Source organism: Lonchura striata, chromosome 5 (genome assembly GCF_050655825.1).
Source record: "Lonchura striata isolate lonStrDom1 chromosome 5, ASM5065582v1, whole genome shotgun sequence".
In the NCBI taxonomy this organism is placed as follows: domain Eukaryota; kingdom Metazoa; phylum Chordata; class Aves; order Passeriformes; family Estrildidae; genus Lonchura; species Lonchura striata.
Window position 1 is genome coordinate 64,373,035 of NC_140707.1, and position 16,475 is coordinate 64,389,509.

The 16,475-nt window shown below is 38.6% G+C and overlaps 2 protein-coding genes across 8 annotated transcripts in view; one reads left to right on the forward strand and one right to left on the reverse strand.

Moving 5' to 3' along the window:
- Window positions 1-8,976: 8,976 nt before the first annotated feature.
- Window positions 8,977-13,405, reverse strand: ATP5MJ (ATP synthase membrane subunit j). 2 transcript variants are annotated; one of them, XM_021528912.4, is made up of 4 exons: window positions 13,350-13,405; window positions 11,644-11,767; window positions 10,025-10,045; window positions 8,977-9,161 (listed from the first exon to the last, which is right to left on the reverse strand). In XM_021528912.4, exons 2-4 carry the CDS (start codon window positions 11,765-11,767, stop codon window positions 9,136-9,138), a joined length of 171 nt encoding a protein of 56 aa, XP_021384587.1. In that variant the 5' UTR covers window positions 13,350-13,405; the 3' UTR covers window positions 8,977-9,135. The 2 variants fall into 2 exon arrangements, with proteins under 2 accessions (XP_021384587.1, XP_085438458.1); XM_085582332.1 differs by having other exon boundaries at window positions 13,106-13,405.
- A 147-nt stretch (window positions 13,406-13,552) lies between these two features.
- The window catches only part of TDRD9 (tudor domain containing 9), an 81,054-nt gene continuing 78,131 nt past the window's right edge, over window positions 13,553-16,475 (forward strand). For all 6 annotated transcript variants that reach the window (XR_014956079.1, XR_014956080.1, XM_085582312.1 and 3 more), the window contains exon 1: window positions 13,553-15,472. Coding sequence is in view for 4 of the 6 variants with exons in the window: in XM_085582312.1 (XP_085438438.1) it covers window positions 15,150-15,472 (323 nt within the window). In the remaining 2 variants the exon portion in view is untranslated. The remainder of the gene's footprint in view (window positions 15,473-16,475) is intronic.

The window sequence follows — 16,475 nt, forward strand, 5'->3', positions numbered from 1 at the left end:
CCTTAGTACAGAATACAACTCTCCTTTCAAAAATTGTATTTTACATTTGCTATAATGCAGGAGGAACTCACTCGGAGTAGGTAGGCAACTTAATAAGCTGAATGACAGAAGTACTTCTAACTTGCCAGGCAGTTCTCGGGTTGCTACACTGCAGTGCTGTGTAACAGATGATACAAACAAAAAGACTGACTGTTTCATGGGGAGTTTCACAGCAGGAGCCTAAAATCTTTACTGAAATACAGTGTAAAGTAAAAATGTGTATGTAAAGGAAAGATATATTAATTTGTTACTGTGGTCTTAAGTAGCCTTTCATTCCAGAATCACACTGACAGTTCCTAAGGCTGCAGCAGTACCATGTTCCTACTCAATAGCCATATGCTGCCATGCTTGAATTCACATACAGCCAAGGCATTTCAAACCCCACCAAACCTGTTCAGAGATAAATAAACTACAAATAACAACCTAAAGCAAATACTTTGATGTCTGTTTGGTATACAGTACTTAAGACACGTGAACAGGAGAAAGATACTTTTTCATCACTGCCTTGTAATATTCTAAGGTAATGTATGCTGGACTAGGTGACTCATGATCTGAAGTTTCCCTGGCCCAGGACTTGGTGCATCATTCTGAGAAGTGTAACAATTAAAGCAGGAGTGAAGCATTGTGTGTGTAGCATAGCTGTGTGCACTTCATGGGATTTGGGTGTTTGGTATGTCATGTGTTCCAGCCCTGCATTTGGTGGATTAGAGGTAATTTCTTTAAACAATAACAGAAATTGTATACTTAATCCAATACACATGATGCAAAAGCACGTACTCAGTGGAAAATGCTGTGGTCTCATTAGGACTGTGTTGCTGTCCATTCTCATAAAATTATTGCACTAAAGGTATTGGTTTATATTGTAGCTACAGAAGACACAGTTCTGTAAAATGACATGCCACCATCTTTATAGATGGAAAATCTTGTTCTGCTCCTCTGTAATTTATAACAAGGAAGACATGAACCATATGCAAAGAGGTGGAGAAAACAAAAACTGCAATGTTCTAGGAGATTTCCCTCTGCTTGTGCTTTTAGGCTTTATAGACATTTGAGCTCTCAGGATGTTTCTTTATAAAAATCCTTTTTCTTCAAATTTTCAACATGCCCATGATGAGTGCAAGTATCTGAGATGAGCCAGATGATGGGTCATTAGTTGAAACATTAATTAGGGACAGTCAATCCTTCACTCTTTACTCCTGCTTTATTTATGTGCTACTGTGTTTTGGGTGTACCACTTGGTTAATGTGAAGGGAAAATGATGGCCCACGTTTTAAGGTTGAGCCCAGCTTTTTAATTTGTTACTGTAAGACTAAAATTGTTCTCACGTATCTCTTCTATGACTTAACTAAGTGTTTTTTTACACTTAAAAAAAACACTTAAGTGTTTTTAACAGTTTCTGTGTAAAAAAATTATCTTTCAGCTAAAAGGTTAATGCAGAATTCTGTGATACGTGATCAGTTTTTCCCTCATGCTGCAAAAATTTTGGGTTTTTAGTCTTCAATTTTTCTATTAATCACATCATTCCTTTGTTTTAGATTGCCAGCTACTTATTTAATATAAATTGAAACCAACCTCCTTTCTTTTCTTATGTTTACTGCTGTATCAGATGCAGGTTTGTTTTCATGCTATATTTATATTACTGCAATATTCAAATCCAGTAATTTCTAATTTGAAATGTGCATCTTCTACTAGAATTTGTCCATTTCTTAGTTACCTTTCTTGAGGTAAAGAGATCTAGTAAGAACTAACATGAAGGGAGTATCATGTAATGAAGCTGCTGCTTCCTGCTATTGAACCTGGTCATGGGTGAACTTGGACTGCAGATTGAAGGGCAGTTTGGGAAAGTCCTCTGCTCAACTCTGAAGTCTGTACTGAAAGGTATTTTCTAGGAATTACTGACAAAGTGATGTGCAGAGGAGTCTTAGAGAGGAAAACATGCCTCTGAGCAGAAGAATGCTCATGCAGAATAGGAGAAAAAAATATAAACCAAATTAAATATGTATTAAAAAAAACTTATCTGTTTCTACTTAGTATTTAAACAACTATATTATTAAGACTACACAACTGGAAATAACATTCTTTACCTTTTTTTTGACAAATTTTACAGATTAGAATATACAAGGTAAGTCTCTTAAGAGACTAGGAGTATAAATCTGTTGAAAAAAACACCATTGCAGATGTGCAACAGGTTCTGATTTAACATGCATCTCTGTGGAAAACATTTCTGTACTCTCTCACATATGTATCAATATAAATAGACACACACACACACACACACACACATATATATATATAAACACCACCTTAAATTACCATTTTTTCAGCTTTTTGATTTCCAAAAATTGGCAGAGCATGGCTGTCTTCTATACAGTATATACAATTTATTGTGAATCTGAGTATTTCAGTCACAAACACTATTTTTGTAGTGCATTTTAAAAGAAGGAACATCTGCACTCAAGTAATCTGACCAGCAGATGTAATCTAACATTTGCAATTATGATTTTTGCATGCTATGAAAAGAATGAGTTTGTGCCTTATTTATGCTTAAAGTTCATCCCTTCTATTTCTGTAAATATTCCTTTTCCACTTAAAGCGACAATATTCTAGTCCAGGGAACATTCGTGAGACAAGTTGATTCTGTTTCCAAGTGCCCTGTTTTGTAATCTTCCAGAAATACATTTCTGAATAATTATTTTTTTTAACTACTGTGATGCTACAATAAAGTTTACTACAGTCCTTAGCTGCATAAATAGAAGAATGTCAAGAGTAGAAGCAGATGAATTGCGTAGGGCATTGATGGAACCTTATTGAAAATATTCAGTGAAAAGCTCCTGAAATAGTGACAGAAGAAAATGTATCACTGATATATGTTTAGAATCTATTTTAGGTTGACTTATTCAAAGAAGATACCATAATATGCAGCTGAACCTGAGAATATTTAGAAGGCTGGAATGGAGTGTGTTCATCACGGAGGAGTACACCCAATAATAACCTACTTGCTGGGGGATGATTAGATACTACTTTAAAGTTTGTCTACTGTTTATGTCTCAAATTCAAAACCAGTATTTCTATTCTGTAGAAAGGTACAAGGTACTATAATATTTTTTCTATTTCTTCCATTTTCCTATGAGAAACATTTTTTTTTCTTTGCCTTCTGCCTTCCTTCTAGAAAGGTCTGAGTATATGTTTAATGTACTATCCTTAATTTAAAAAGAGGTGTGATCGTTAGCATTAATAAGAATACATAATTTGAAAGTAAAGTAAAAATATTTTTTGCAAGATTCATTTTCCAGTTGCTTTACTCCAAAAGAATTACTTAAAGTATGCTGAACAGTATTATGTCTTGGCGTTTACTTAAACCAAGAGTTAGGTCCTTTGTTAAAACTGGTATGACTCAAATTCTTAGCTTACTGAAAGAAATGCAGAATTTAAATTTTAGCCAATTATTTTAAAGAAGTGTCTAGAGATCCTGAGACCAGAAACATTTTCTTTTAAAGCTGTATGTGATATGTGGAATACAACATCAGGGGTATAAGGAGAAAATTATAATGTCAGATTTAAGAGAATTTAAGCTAGACTATTTCTCTGTACAACTGCACTAAATTAAAAGGTATACCTGAAACATCATGAGTATGGAGTCAATAATAATGCTGAAAAAAGCATAGCTTGAGACATATATATATGTACAAAATAAACAATCGAGCTAATTATAAAAGTGGAAATGCTTTTGGTTAGACATCCTCTAAAAGGGAGATAGGTCCCTATATTCTTGGTCCTCTATCAAATGCCTGTTCACATTCTAGTCCACTGATAAATCCCTCCTTTTTTCTCCCATAATACTCTGCTTCTTTTCAGTTTAGTTGTTGCCAGTTTGCTTGTTTACATAACATTCCATATGAAATACCTCACAACAGTTTCTACTTCATACCTAAAGAATTCCCCTCTAATTGAAACAATTCTTAATATCAAAAGCATGCTAAACACAACAGGTTAAAACAAGAAATGAAGACTACAACTAATACTGCAGAAAAAAAAAAATCTGTGTAGGCAGCAGTCACCACAGATGGGATTCATTCAGTATACAGCTCTTAGTTCTACCACCCACATAATCCCCATTATCATTTCCTACCAAACATACTTCATTAGCTCTGAAGAAATCTCTATTGTCTCTCCCAGCAGATCACTGAAGGTACTGTCATGATATGGATATAAAAGTTAAAGGTCATATCAATTAAAAACCATTCCCTTACAATCCTTTAGAAGGTCATAATAATTAAGAATATTTTCATTTTATGGCAACCAATAATATAGTCTAATGAACCACTACCAATTTTATCCTTTATAAGTAGAAGTATTCTTCCTGCTAGTACCGAGCATTAGGATACCATCATCCAGTGGTTCACCCTGTTCCCTATTTGTTTGTCCATTTGTCCCAATTAATTAAGTGATAGTATAAACTTGAGAAAGCAATGTGCTGTCCCAGAGGAAGGAAGCAAGGCTCTGCCTTTGCTGGAGCACAAGCTGTCATTCCTGATTTCTGTTGAGGGTGGAGTTGTGCATTCTTTTTACTGCTCCAACTGTTGACACTGATGACAGTTCTTCCAGGAGAGACAGAGCTTTGATCATGTGCATAGCTGCAGATGAGGAGGAAACTTGCATTGCCTTGTTATGAGGGACACAATGACTTAGGGAACTTGGCTGAGTAAATGGCAGGATAGAAATTCTGATTCTTCTGCCCTTTTTCTGCGACCCCCCCTTCCCCCCTCAACTTCTGTGCTATCACCTAGTTATAAAGCAGCTTTGCTGTAAATGGAATCAGATGTGTCCAAATTAAAATGAGCTTCTTGTGTTATTTTAAATGGGGAAAATGCCATAAAATTATGCAAAATCATCTGATCTGATTCACAAATAACTGTATCAACACAACTACAAGGAGCAAGGCACTGCAATGTTAAGAGTGCAAACTCCACAAGCTGGTGTAGCTGCTGGAGTACTCATATTGTTAAACCACAACCAAAGACAGAATTTAATTAAAACCTCTAAATCATCCATTCTTGTGGTGGTCAGTTTGTTTTGGGTTAGGACAGAATAATTGTTTCCAAGTACTTTGCCTGCAGCAGTGAAGTAGGCAGACTGTCTTATTTATAAGATTTTAATAAATTACCAAATCAGCCATGTGGCTTTATGTTCTTAAAAATATTAGCTGCTAAATGTTAGTTGCTAAAGTCATGGAATTATAGTTTGAAGAGTTTGTTGTTCAAGCACTATCGTATCACTTCTTGTTCCTCCATTTAATGACTTGTTAACGAATGTTTTTAATGCCTCAGGGACTCTCCATCTCACTATTCTTTCCTTCCCTGTAACTCCACAGATTTCTTTGAATGAAACAATGGAGGTTTCACAGATTGATTTCCTCTGTTGCAATTTAGCCAGCTGGTGGTGATGTCACACACAACCACCTGTGTCTAACAAGCACCTGATACTGTTCCTTCCTTAAGGATTCAAAGTACAAGACATGTACATACCAGCTCTGTATCGGTGTTTGTACTACAAACACTGAATTGCTATCATGATTCAGATAAACAGGAGACTTGTTCAGCTGTTTTAGTTACTTTGGATCATTTCCTGCAGCTTTACTCATCCTCCAAATTAACATGAATACTACTTGGGTTTTTTCCAAGTTAGCCATTAAAGAGGTTAAGTAGGTTGGGCCTTGTGACTAATGTTTCCTTGGCTCTGACTGTATTTTGCTGCTCCCCTAGAGTATTCCATCATACTTTATTAGCGTGCAGGAGAAACTCTGAGATTCCCAATTGTAGGACAGAACTTGAAACGTTCTAGAAATTTCCAAACTCCAAAATGTAATCCCAGTTGTAAGACCCAGCATGGGGGGGCAAGTACAGAAGTACTTGTACTGTAAAAAGGTATCTTGCATTAGCATTGTCATCATTAATACAGTTTTCTACTGCTGAGCTTTCATGTTCTGTATTGATTATAAAAAAATAAGTTACCAGTGCCACAACACGACTTAGTCAAAAGGATGCTGCAGTAATTGGATGAGGTTCTTCAACCCCTAAAGATGTTTGTTGTTCACTAACATGGTAAAGGTAGTGAACAGGTTTTGTCACTGCTGATGCCTCATCACAGGCAGCAAATTAAGAATGCAGTTGCTTAACTATTTTACTACATAAAGTTTAAATGTAATTCTGTTTTAGAAATGTCAGCAATATAGAGGCAGCAGCTAAAGGAAAGCAACATGATCCATTAATGTGCAGTAAGCATATCCCTCACCAGTGTTTAATTGTGAATCATGATGAATATTACATCCACGGATTAATGTCCTGATCTTACATAATCATTTGCATAGCAAATGGGTTTGTTCAGGATCTAAGTATTGTCTGTTTAGACACTTACCTGGAACAAGAAAATATTTTTGTTTTAAGTTAGCTTTAGAAATCACCTTAGCTAAATTACTAAAAAGGAAAAAAGGCACATATTCTAAAATAAGAGTATTCACTTCAAGGGTGGGTATTCCTTGAAATGTTTGTCTACCTAGAGCTATGCTCCAGGCGCTAGTGCTGCAATGAAAATTTATTACTCTTTCTATCTACTTGCTGTAGATATGAAATGGCTCTAACAATGCCTTGCTTTGCTTTCCTCTATTGTGTTTACATTTCTTCAGCATAGAGAAGCAGGAAGTATAGAGACAGTACTACAGGTGTTACATGTTATGGGTGTGTTGATTTCTGCTTTCGAGTCAAGCCACTGACTGATTTCCTCCTTCTGTATGCTACTCAAAAAAACCAAAACAAAACATCTATTTAAACATAAACACCAGTCTTACTTCCTCTATCTTTTGCAGATATTTTTGTTAAGGATCACAAAGGAGGAAATATTCTGTAACCTTCATAGAAATTCCTGACAGAGAAGCACCAATGGAAGAACCAGTTGCATATAGCATTCAGTAGAAATTATTATTTCTATAATGCAGACACTGCTGCCCATATGTACTTTCCTTCCCTACTAGAAAATAAAGCAAGTCAGATAGAAAGAAGTGTTAAGACTTAAAGCATGTGAAGTTTACCTAGAAGTGCAGTGAAGTGTGCTCCAAGGGCAGGTCAGCAGAAGCTCTTCTTGCCTTCCAACCCAGGAGATCAGAAGAGCATGTTGATGTACCTCAGTGACAATGGTCTGGCTAAGGTGAAGCAAATTCTGCAGTGATTAGTATTTTTTTACTGATATGTCTGCCTGAGCTCTATAATTGAAAATTCATAAAGCAGGTCATTTGAAGTATGTGTGGTATCTTAGGAACTATAACTTGGTGATCATAAATTTGCATTACAAATGCTCTTATAGGTTCTTACTTGGCATAAATTTTCAATCTGAACTGCTTATTAAGTATACCACAACTCAACCACCCTGTAATTACCACTGGCTTAATATCTGTTTATTTAAGTTCCATTTTCTTCTAGTTTTTATTCTCTATTCCATTCTGTTGGATGCTTTTGATTTTATGTAAAAAAATTTAGGAGTTCTTTTGATTTCTCATTCATTTTTCGGTGGTGAGGAAACAGAAAAACCCATATAAAAATGATTAAAGAAATCAACTAAAACAGATTAAGGAAAGGTGTAACAAAGAAAACTGTGGAAGGTGGAATAAATATCAAAAATACATGAGGGACAGATGTCACCTTTTCAAACTAGTGATGCTAAACTTGCCTTCTTTAAAAAAAAAGCTCTCAGAGAATTAAGACTGTAGATTTTACTTTACTCAGTAGGTACAGCTAATTAAGTATAAGAATAAATTTTGAAGAAATTAAAGGCAACAGTGTTTGGAATGTTTACCATCAGCAGGTAAGGTTATCAAGTTCCTGAGTGTTTGAATACTAAACATTTAAGCTATGGCCAGATACTGCAGTCAGGACATTGAAAAGCAAAACTTTAATCAAGCTGAAAGATTTAAGATGTTTCAGTGAAGTAGTTAAAAAGATGTACGTAAGCATTAAGTCATTAAAATGACTTAAGCCTCTTAATCTTCTCAAAGGCAGATTAGGCTAAATTTAAGCAAAACATGTCATGAAGTCCAGTTTTCATTTTACACACCATGTATCCTTGGTACATAATTCAGTATGCACAGTTCTGAACACTGATCTTCAGAAGATAGCATATGTTCCTACAGCCTCCAAAATACACTTGCTATGGAGTTCTAACAGCTATCTGCAAAAAACATTAATACCCATCCCCACCCTAATAACACAAGTATTACTTCGACACTTCTAGGAAAAGGGAAAACTCTTTGAAGCCAGTTAAATGTTTGTGCTCAGACCAACTGCTCCTCATACCAACAGTGCGTGATTTCATTATTCCCTTTAAATTCTGAGGTTTTCTGAGGTAAGCTCCAATGGCAAACAAAAGTCCATGTAATATCGAGCATCTTATACAATATGAGCATGTTATTACTTATTCCTTTGCAAAACTTGTGACTAAAGGAAAAGACTTTCAGAATAATTTCTTAGTTCTACTGAATATGAAGGACAAAAAATATACTTGTCAATCTTGCACTTTTAAAAAATATTTGCAATATTTTACATGGTGTTTTTGTAACAATCTAACTTTTGCTTTTAAACCCTGCAGAACTATTAACTGTTTAAAAATGTAAGAGTTAAAATATAATTTTGGTACCCTTGATTACTGCACCACAAGTTGGCAAAAAGCTGGGGATTAAGTCCTCATACTTGGCATCCTATTAAATTACATTTTTAAAGTAAATAGCCAAAAAAACTATTATTTTGGGGGGGAGTGTGGAGGAAGGGAAGGAATCTAATTCTATTAAGAAGTTTAGTTATAAAGTAAACTTTTAATGTACTGTTGAAAAAGTCTAACAGAGAACTGTAGAAGCTTATTCTAAAAGTTAGGTTAGCACTGAACTCCAGCATATATTGTCCAACATCTTTAATTTCTTTTTGCTCAGTGGATTTATTCTTTTTCCAATTACAGCAGATGGATCAGGTACAGTTCTAGTATGATTGTAACTCCCTTCATTTGCAGTAGAAATGATGAACCACCAAATTCATATTCCAAGAAGAGAAGAGATCTTTAATGATGGCCAGAACCAGAGGACTCTGAAACAAAGACACAATTTAGGCTGTTCAAACAGTAAAGCAAATCAATTCAGGAATGTAGTGCAGGACCTAAAACTGACAACTGTACTTATATCTGAGCATAAAAATTGGCTATTCAAATGAAACAATACCCTCACAGAATATGTACATAGGTAAATCTAGCAAATACTAAAATTTCTCTTTTACAAGTTTTAAAGCCCTATTACAGTCAAACACCCATTCTTCCTTGATTTTGTTATGGTTCTTCCAGAACTGGAGTTCATTTACACTATTATTCTAATTCTACTAGGCGGTATTTTCTCTAATTGCACATTTCAAAAAGTGAATAATGTTTACATGTACAAGTTCAACTGCGAGCATATGGGTTCTCTCTCATGCTGCAGAAAGTGAACTGAGATGCAGCAGGTCATGAAAAGATAAATTCCAGTGTGGTGTCAGAACAAACTGCCCCTAAATATCAAAACACTACTTAATAAAGATACAAATTCAAAACACAAATTTATACTTTCTAGTTTCTTGATAGCTAAAATAGCAGGTACTCTTGAAATCATGCTAATTTAAGTAATTCCACTAAATGGTTGTTACTGTTATTTGAAAAAAATTCTTTGCCCACACACTCAAGGTATAGAATTTCCATTTTACTCCTAAAACCTACAAAAAAGATTATTTATGTACCGATCCACAGTTGTTTCTAGGTTATAAAATTATCAATACAACCAAAATTACTTATTTTGAAGTAGCCTTCAACCATTTGCTAATACTGTAACTTAAGCCCCAAATTTATCTAATGTAAAATATTCTGAACTAATTTTTAATGCACTTTTTAAAAAATCACACCAAAGTATTAGATATCTAATACTTACTATTTCCTGATGATTTTTTGCCTGGGAAAAAAAAAAGAAAAAATACGCTGAACAATGACAGTTAAAAATATATTTCCTATTTACTTTTTACAGATAAATTTTAATTAGCTTATTATTAGCTTAAACAAGAATTGAAAGTGTACAACATGTACTTCCCATGGTACATTTCTGTAAACTTTATATTAATTTCTAAAAGTTCTTTGTTTTTAATTAACCAAGACTCCATGCATTTAGAAATTATAATCCTCAAGATTTCTACCGTAATTCAAAAGAAACTTCTATGGAATGTTGCTATTTTATATAATATATAGATATATACACACACAAGATATGGATGTAAACTGAAGTGAAGCGTTTGCTGTAAAATTTTCCTTTGTATTTTGTATTCCCATTGTAATTGTTCACCTAAAACACTGGGTCACAGTGATTAAAAAAAAATTCTTCATAAGGAAGACTTTGTTATAAAAGATTGTACAATCTCCATCCCTGGAAATACTCACTTAAATTAAGAATAAGGTAATAAGCAATCTGTTTGGACCAGGTGAGCTCAAGAGGTCCCTTCCAATCTGATTTATCCGACAACATACTCTTTTGTAATTCCATATGTTATTTGCAAAAGTATCCCCCAAAGTGCAGAAAGGGCTACAGGTATTAAAAACTATTTTCCATTTCAAATAAAGCTTAGCATACAGTTGCCACTTATCCAGGTTTTTTTGCCCTCAAAAGTTCACACTAGGTCAAGAATTAACAAAGCATGACATGAAGACAAGTTTGAAACAATCTGTCCATTTTCAACTCTCCTTGAAATAAAAGATTAAATCCAAACTTTAAACTTTTTTTTTCTTCCTGTCTATCTCAACTACTCATATTTACCTAATAGTCATTAGGTACCCATTAAGATCAACTACTTATATTTACTTAAACTTTGAAGTGCAGTGTATCAGTTTTGGAATGCTACACACTATTTGGAAAAAGCTAGAGAAATACTGATGTAATATCTCTCAGCTGCTCCCATAGCAAGGGGTTCCTTTATCTAATTTACAACACTTCATTGCTCACAACACCCAGTAAAGGGTTTGGGATTTATTGAGCATAGCCTAAATTGACAAACAGGACCTTTAAAACACTATAATCTCTTGTACCCTTCTGCTTTAAGGGACCTGGCCCATTCAAATTTATTATTTTTATGTTAGCTATTCTGTTTCTTTCTCTGAGAAAGTTATCCAGTGTCACCAAGTACCACACATGCTCGTGTTCAGTGATGTAGCTCTCATTTTGAGATGCCATCAGCCCAAAATACACTCTCACATGATCATGTGAGAAAACCTTTTTAAAACTTTTTTTTTTTCCAAAATCTCAAGCAAGTAAGTTAGATCTGCATTTTAAAAACCAAAACCTACATTATCTAATCTTCATAATGTAAGCACAGTTACACTGACATCTGAGTATTTTTGTTAGTGGAACCACCTACAATCAGCATTTAAAACACCTAAATTTTTATAGCAAAGACCTGGCCCTAAGGAAGAATGTTAATTTCTGATTTGCTGGCTATCTTCAATGACTGATTCCTGTTGTGGGTATTCTCTTCTATAAGAAAAAGACTATTATGTGTGACTTACCCCCATATGAAATCTTGTAGTAGGCGTAAGTTGTTAATGCTACACCAACCCATATTTCTTGATACACAGTAGAGAAGTAGAATGTCATGGGTCTCAATGCCTTTGGAATCATGGTCTGCACCATCTGAAATTTATAAAAAGTGTTGTCGTTTTAACTTTGGTAGCTGTATTCTTACCTGCTGGATTTTTAACATATATACAGACACACATACATATATTTATCTATCTTTATGTATACATACACACTCCTAATGCATATCAGCAGCAGTTTACAAAAAAATCCCCAAGCATGCAGTCGTACTTATTCCAAAGCAAATAAATTCAGAGTTAAAGCTACAATTTATGGGCTAACACAAAAAAAAAATTAAATTACAGTTGATGAAAGAGTTCAAAGATGAGTCAACAGAACGTTTACAGAGCAGCAACAGATAGATTTCTCTCTGCCTATCAGTAACAGCTTTTTCCTAAAGTTTTGACATTCTCGTAGGAGGAAGTCTCATTCCAGACAAGCCAGAGAGGCTCCTTCCTTGCACTACCAATTTAGCTTCCCGCCCTCGCAGCTGTCTCTTCCAGCATGGTAATTTCTACTCAAAATAGCAACATAAATGATGTTAAGCTGATAAATTCATGCTTTATCATAACTATTTGACTTTTAAAATACGCCCCAAGAGCAAGAAGCTTGTCAGTGTTGGCAGTTTTTTCCCTTCCATGCAGCTTTGTAAGACAAAGAGAAAATTGTAGGAGGTTTAGAATAAAGATTATCTTAACTCCCATAAATATTAGTTCACATTTGCACCACACTGCACTGAGATACACCAAATCTTATGCACACTCAATAGTCACTACTGACACTAATTACAACCCAATAAAAAGTCAGACCCAGGAAAGAAAAGCAGAGTTAAGTTTCTCTGAGGTAATGCTCACTTATCTGCTGTTACTAAATGTAAAGCATCGTTTGGTAACACATCTCCTCTCTAACAACAGAGTGGGCAAAGGCAGCCATTGTCAAAATAATTGGGAAAACCTAAGTGTTTCTTAAAGAATGAAAGCAAATTTGAGGCAATTTGTATATAATTACATACAAACCCACATTACATTTATTAATGGACAGTCATTTCAGTAATTTATTACTGTGGCAGAAGTTCCTGAAACACCTTTATCCTTTCACCAACGCTATTAACGACACTGCATTAAGGACACAGCTTACCTAAATTTCAAGCGTTTGTAGTTTCAGATGAACAATGGAATATAAACAGTTACTCAGCTATAGCAGAATATCAAGACATACTAACAAACCAGGAGACTGAACAGAAGAGGAAGGAAAGGGTTCCCCACCGCTACAGAACACAGGGAATAAGCAGTGCCGTTTCCACTTAACCCCGTGCCAAAGCCCGGCAGACACCTTTCCCCAGGGCCTGCGCGGGCGCGACATGGTTCTGAGGATTTTTTTTCTGATATGTACCCGGAACAACGCTGTATCTGCTCTCTCCTTGCCCTCCCCGCCACATCCCCCCGCAGCTCGGGGCACCTGCCCCAGCCCCGACCCTGCACGGGGGCGGGCCGGTAACGGCAAAGCTCCAGCGCCGCGGGCCGCGCTCCCTTTCTCCCTTCTTCCCTTCCCAGGCTGGACCAGCGCTGCCCCACCCCAGCCACCCCCGAGCGGTGCCCGCCGGGAGCCAGCCGGGGCTCGCCGGGCCCGGACCCACCGTGCCAGCGCAGCGGCGAAGGTCACACTCGGGACGGGGACGGCTCCGCTGCCGCCGCGGGGTGCGCCGGGAAGCGACGCGCGGCGGGCGCGGACAGCAGCGCCCCCTGGGGCCGCGGAGGACCAGAGCGCCCTCGCAGCGCGGCGGCGCCAGCCCCGCTTCCCTCGGAACCGCTCCGGCGGGCAGGGACCGCGGTGAGGCACCTGGAACAACCTCGCTCAAGCAGGGTCATCCCAGAGTTGCGGCACAGGATTGCATCCAGATCGTTCTTTAGTATCTCCAGTGAGGGAGACTCCACACCTTTTCCAGGCAACCTGTTCCAGTGCATGGTCACTGCACAGTGATGTTCTTCTCGTGTTCAGATGGAACTTCCTGTGCATCTGCTTCTCCCTCTTGTTCCATCACTCGGCACCACCGAGAAGAGCCTGGCTCCATCCTCTTGCCACCCTCTGTTTAGATATTTATGCACACTGATGAGGCCTCCCCTCAGTCATCTCTTCTCAAGGCTGGACAGGCCCAGTTCTTTCAGCCTTTTTGCCTGGCTCCATCCTCTTGCCACCCTCTGTTTAGATATTGATGCACACTGATGAGGTCTCTTCTCGAGGCTGGAAAGGCCCAGTTCTTTCAGCCTTTTCTCATGAGATGCTCCAGGCTCCCAGTCATTATCTGTTGTCCTTCACTGGACTTGCTCCAGGAGCTCCACATCCCTTTCATACTCAGGAGCACAGAACTGAACTCAAAACTCTACATTCACCTCCCCTAGGCTGAGCAGAGGGGCAGGATCACCTCCCTCGATCGGCTGGCAATGCTCTTCCAGTGTCAACCTTCACCTCAGTCCTGCTTCCCAAGAGCAAGCACAGCAGGTCTCATGCCAGGACAATGTGGGGAAGGGCCTGTCACAGTCTGTGCAGCGTGTCCCTCAGGGAACAGCTTGTCCTGGAGGAGCGCGAGGCACCCGCTGGGCCATGTTATGAAGTCTGAAGCACCTACGTGTTTCCTCCAGGTGCAGGAAGGACAGGGTGACTGGAATTACAGAGCTGTGCTCAGGCATTGTTCTGTGGGGGGGAATGACTGCCCAGGCCTCCCGAGGATGTGATAGGAAAACAGAGCTCGGACCTTTATTTTGTGTGTTAAAATCTTTTAGTCGGATCACAGACTGCATTTATTTTCCCAGTGAGTGATTTACACCATCTGCAGGTGTATAGATTCGCTACGTATGAGCTTTCTCACACAGTGGAAACAACACTTCTTGGATGGGCATTTTTTGCATTTAATATAGGACCATAACTTATGTCAAAATACTGTATGTATGTCACCTCTTTCATTTAAAACTTTTAAGACCTCTTGAAATTTTAGTGAGGAAAATCCCCTTCTTTAATTTAGGAATTTGAGGCTTATACATTAAGCAACGAGAGGCTGTGGTATCCATACATCTCTACATATATCCTGGATTTGTATTTACCTATCTGAGAGTAACAGTTCTAAAGCAGTCGAATGCCGGCATTGGATCAGGTACTCAGTGTGGAGATGATAAATCCTGTTAGAGAAAGCAAGGTCTACCCTGTGTTCATATTGGTTTTAATTATTTATCTGATTTAACAAATTACACGCAGACGTTTTCAGTTATTTCAGAAGAGAGGATTACAGGATTGAAGGGAAGTTCAACAGTCACGTTTATCTTAATTCCTATTCTTCTTTTGAAATTTATCCAGTAGGCATGACAGACCTTAGCATTCAACCCTGCCGTATACCTCTGGTCTGCGTCTGGAGGTCCTTCCTTTCTAAGGCAGGCTTTAATAAATGTTGCGGGTGGGTTTGGTTTGGCGGAGTTGGCCCGCAGCTGCAGGCGGCCGGCGCGGGGAGGGCAGGCGGCTCGCAGCCGGAGCGCTCCCGCCGGGGCGGGGCGGGCGGGTGTGCCCGGGCAGGGCGAGGCGCGGCGGCGGGACCGCGTGCCGGGCCGCCGTGGCCGCCATGCTGCGGAAGCTCCCCGAGGGACAGCGCCGGGACTGGTTCACCGTCGGCGGGGCCGTCACCGCCGTCGAGCTGCTGGGCGAAGAGGCGCGGGTCGGCCGCCCCGGCGCTTCTTCCCGCTGCCCCGCACAGGAGCCGCTGAGGACTGCGGGGTGAGTGCGGGGCGCTGGGCCGCTGCTCTCGATGGCCTCCATCTCTCGTCTCTGCTGTGCGCCCCGGGCGTTCCAGAGCCAGGGCAGCCTCCTCTGGCTCCCCTGCTCTGGTGGGCCCAGGCTGTGTAGTTGTTGGATTCCAGCCTAACACCTCCGGTAGCATTTGTGGCTGATGTGGTTTTGTGCGTTTAATATTTAATGTTGTTTTCTGCTTTGCTGCTTAGGTGTATTGTCTCCGTCATCACTAGATGTGTTGCGTGTAGGGTTTGCTTTCTCTGAAGTGACTTAGCGCTGGTGTGCAGCTGTACCTAGTCCTGTTAAAAAACTGTACAACTGTACTAAAAACGACTCAGTTTATTCTGATTCAGATGCATTAACTTAAAATTTTATCAGTGGCAAGTGATAAATGAGATTTAGGAGTTCATTGCTGTTGTGACTTAAGGAAGCGTTTAAGTTACCAGAGTAAAGCAAGACAGAGTATATCGACGGATTGTTCCTTATTTGTTATTCTCAGATGGCAGAATTTACAGCAACGAGGACTATATGTGTGTTTGCATAGCAGCCAGGTACATTTGCTTTTCACTGGAGTCTGGATATTGAAATCCAAAAACTACTTCTGGATGCTGCCTGGAGTGTGGCAGAGGATACTAATCTTGGTGTTAAGACCAGGTGTGGTAGTGTATCTGTGGTTCCTGTAGGGAGCTGTTTTGTATGCACTTCCATATAGTATTTTTCAAGATGAGCTGGGCATACACTCCTGTGTGAGTGTTTTGGTTTTTATTTTTCCATGTGTGATGCACAGCAATAGAGGTTGCTGTGTTTTAGGAAGGTGTATTTATCTTAAAAGGTGTACACTGGCATCTGAGAAAGAATGAGCTTCTTGTGTAACATCTTGCTATCAGGTAGTCTGATATTTCAGCAGAGTCTGTTCAGGCTGTCAGTGTTTCTGTATTTGCTTCAAATGAAGGACAAAACTGGCACCTCAAAATACCTGTTCTGTTTT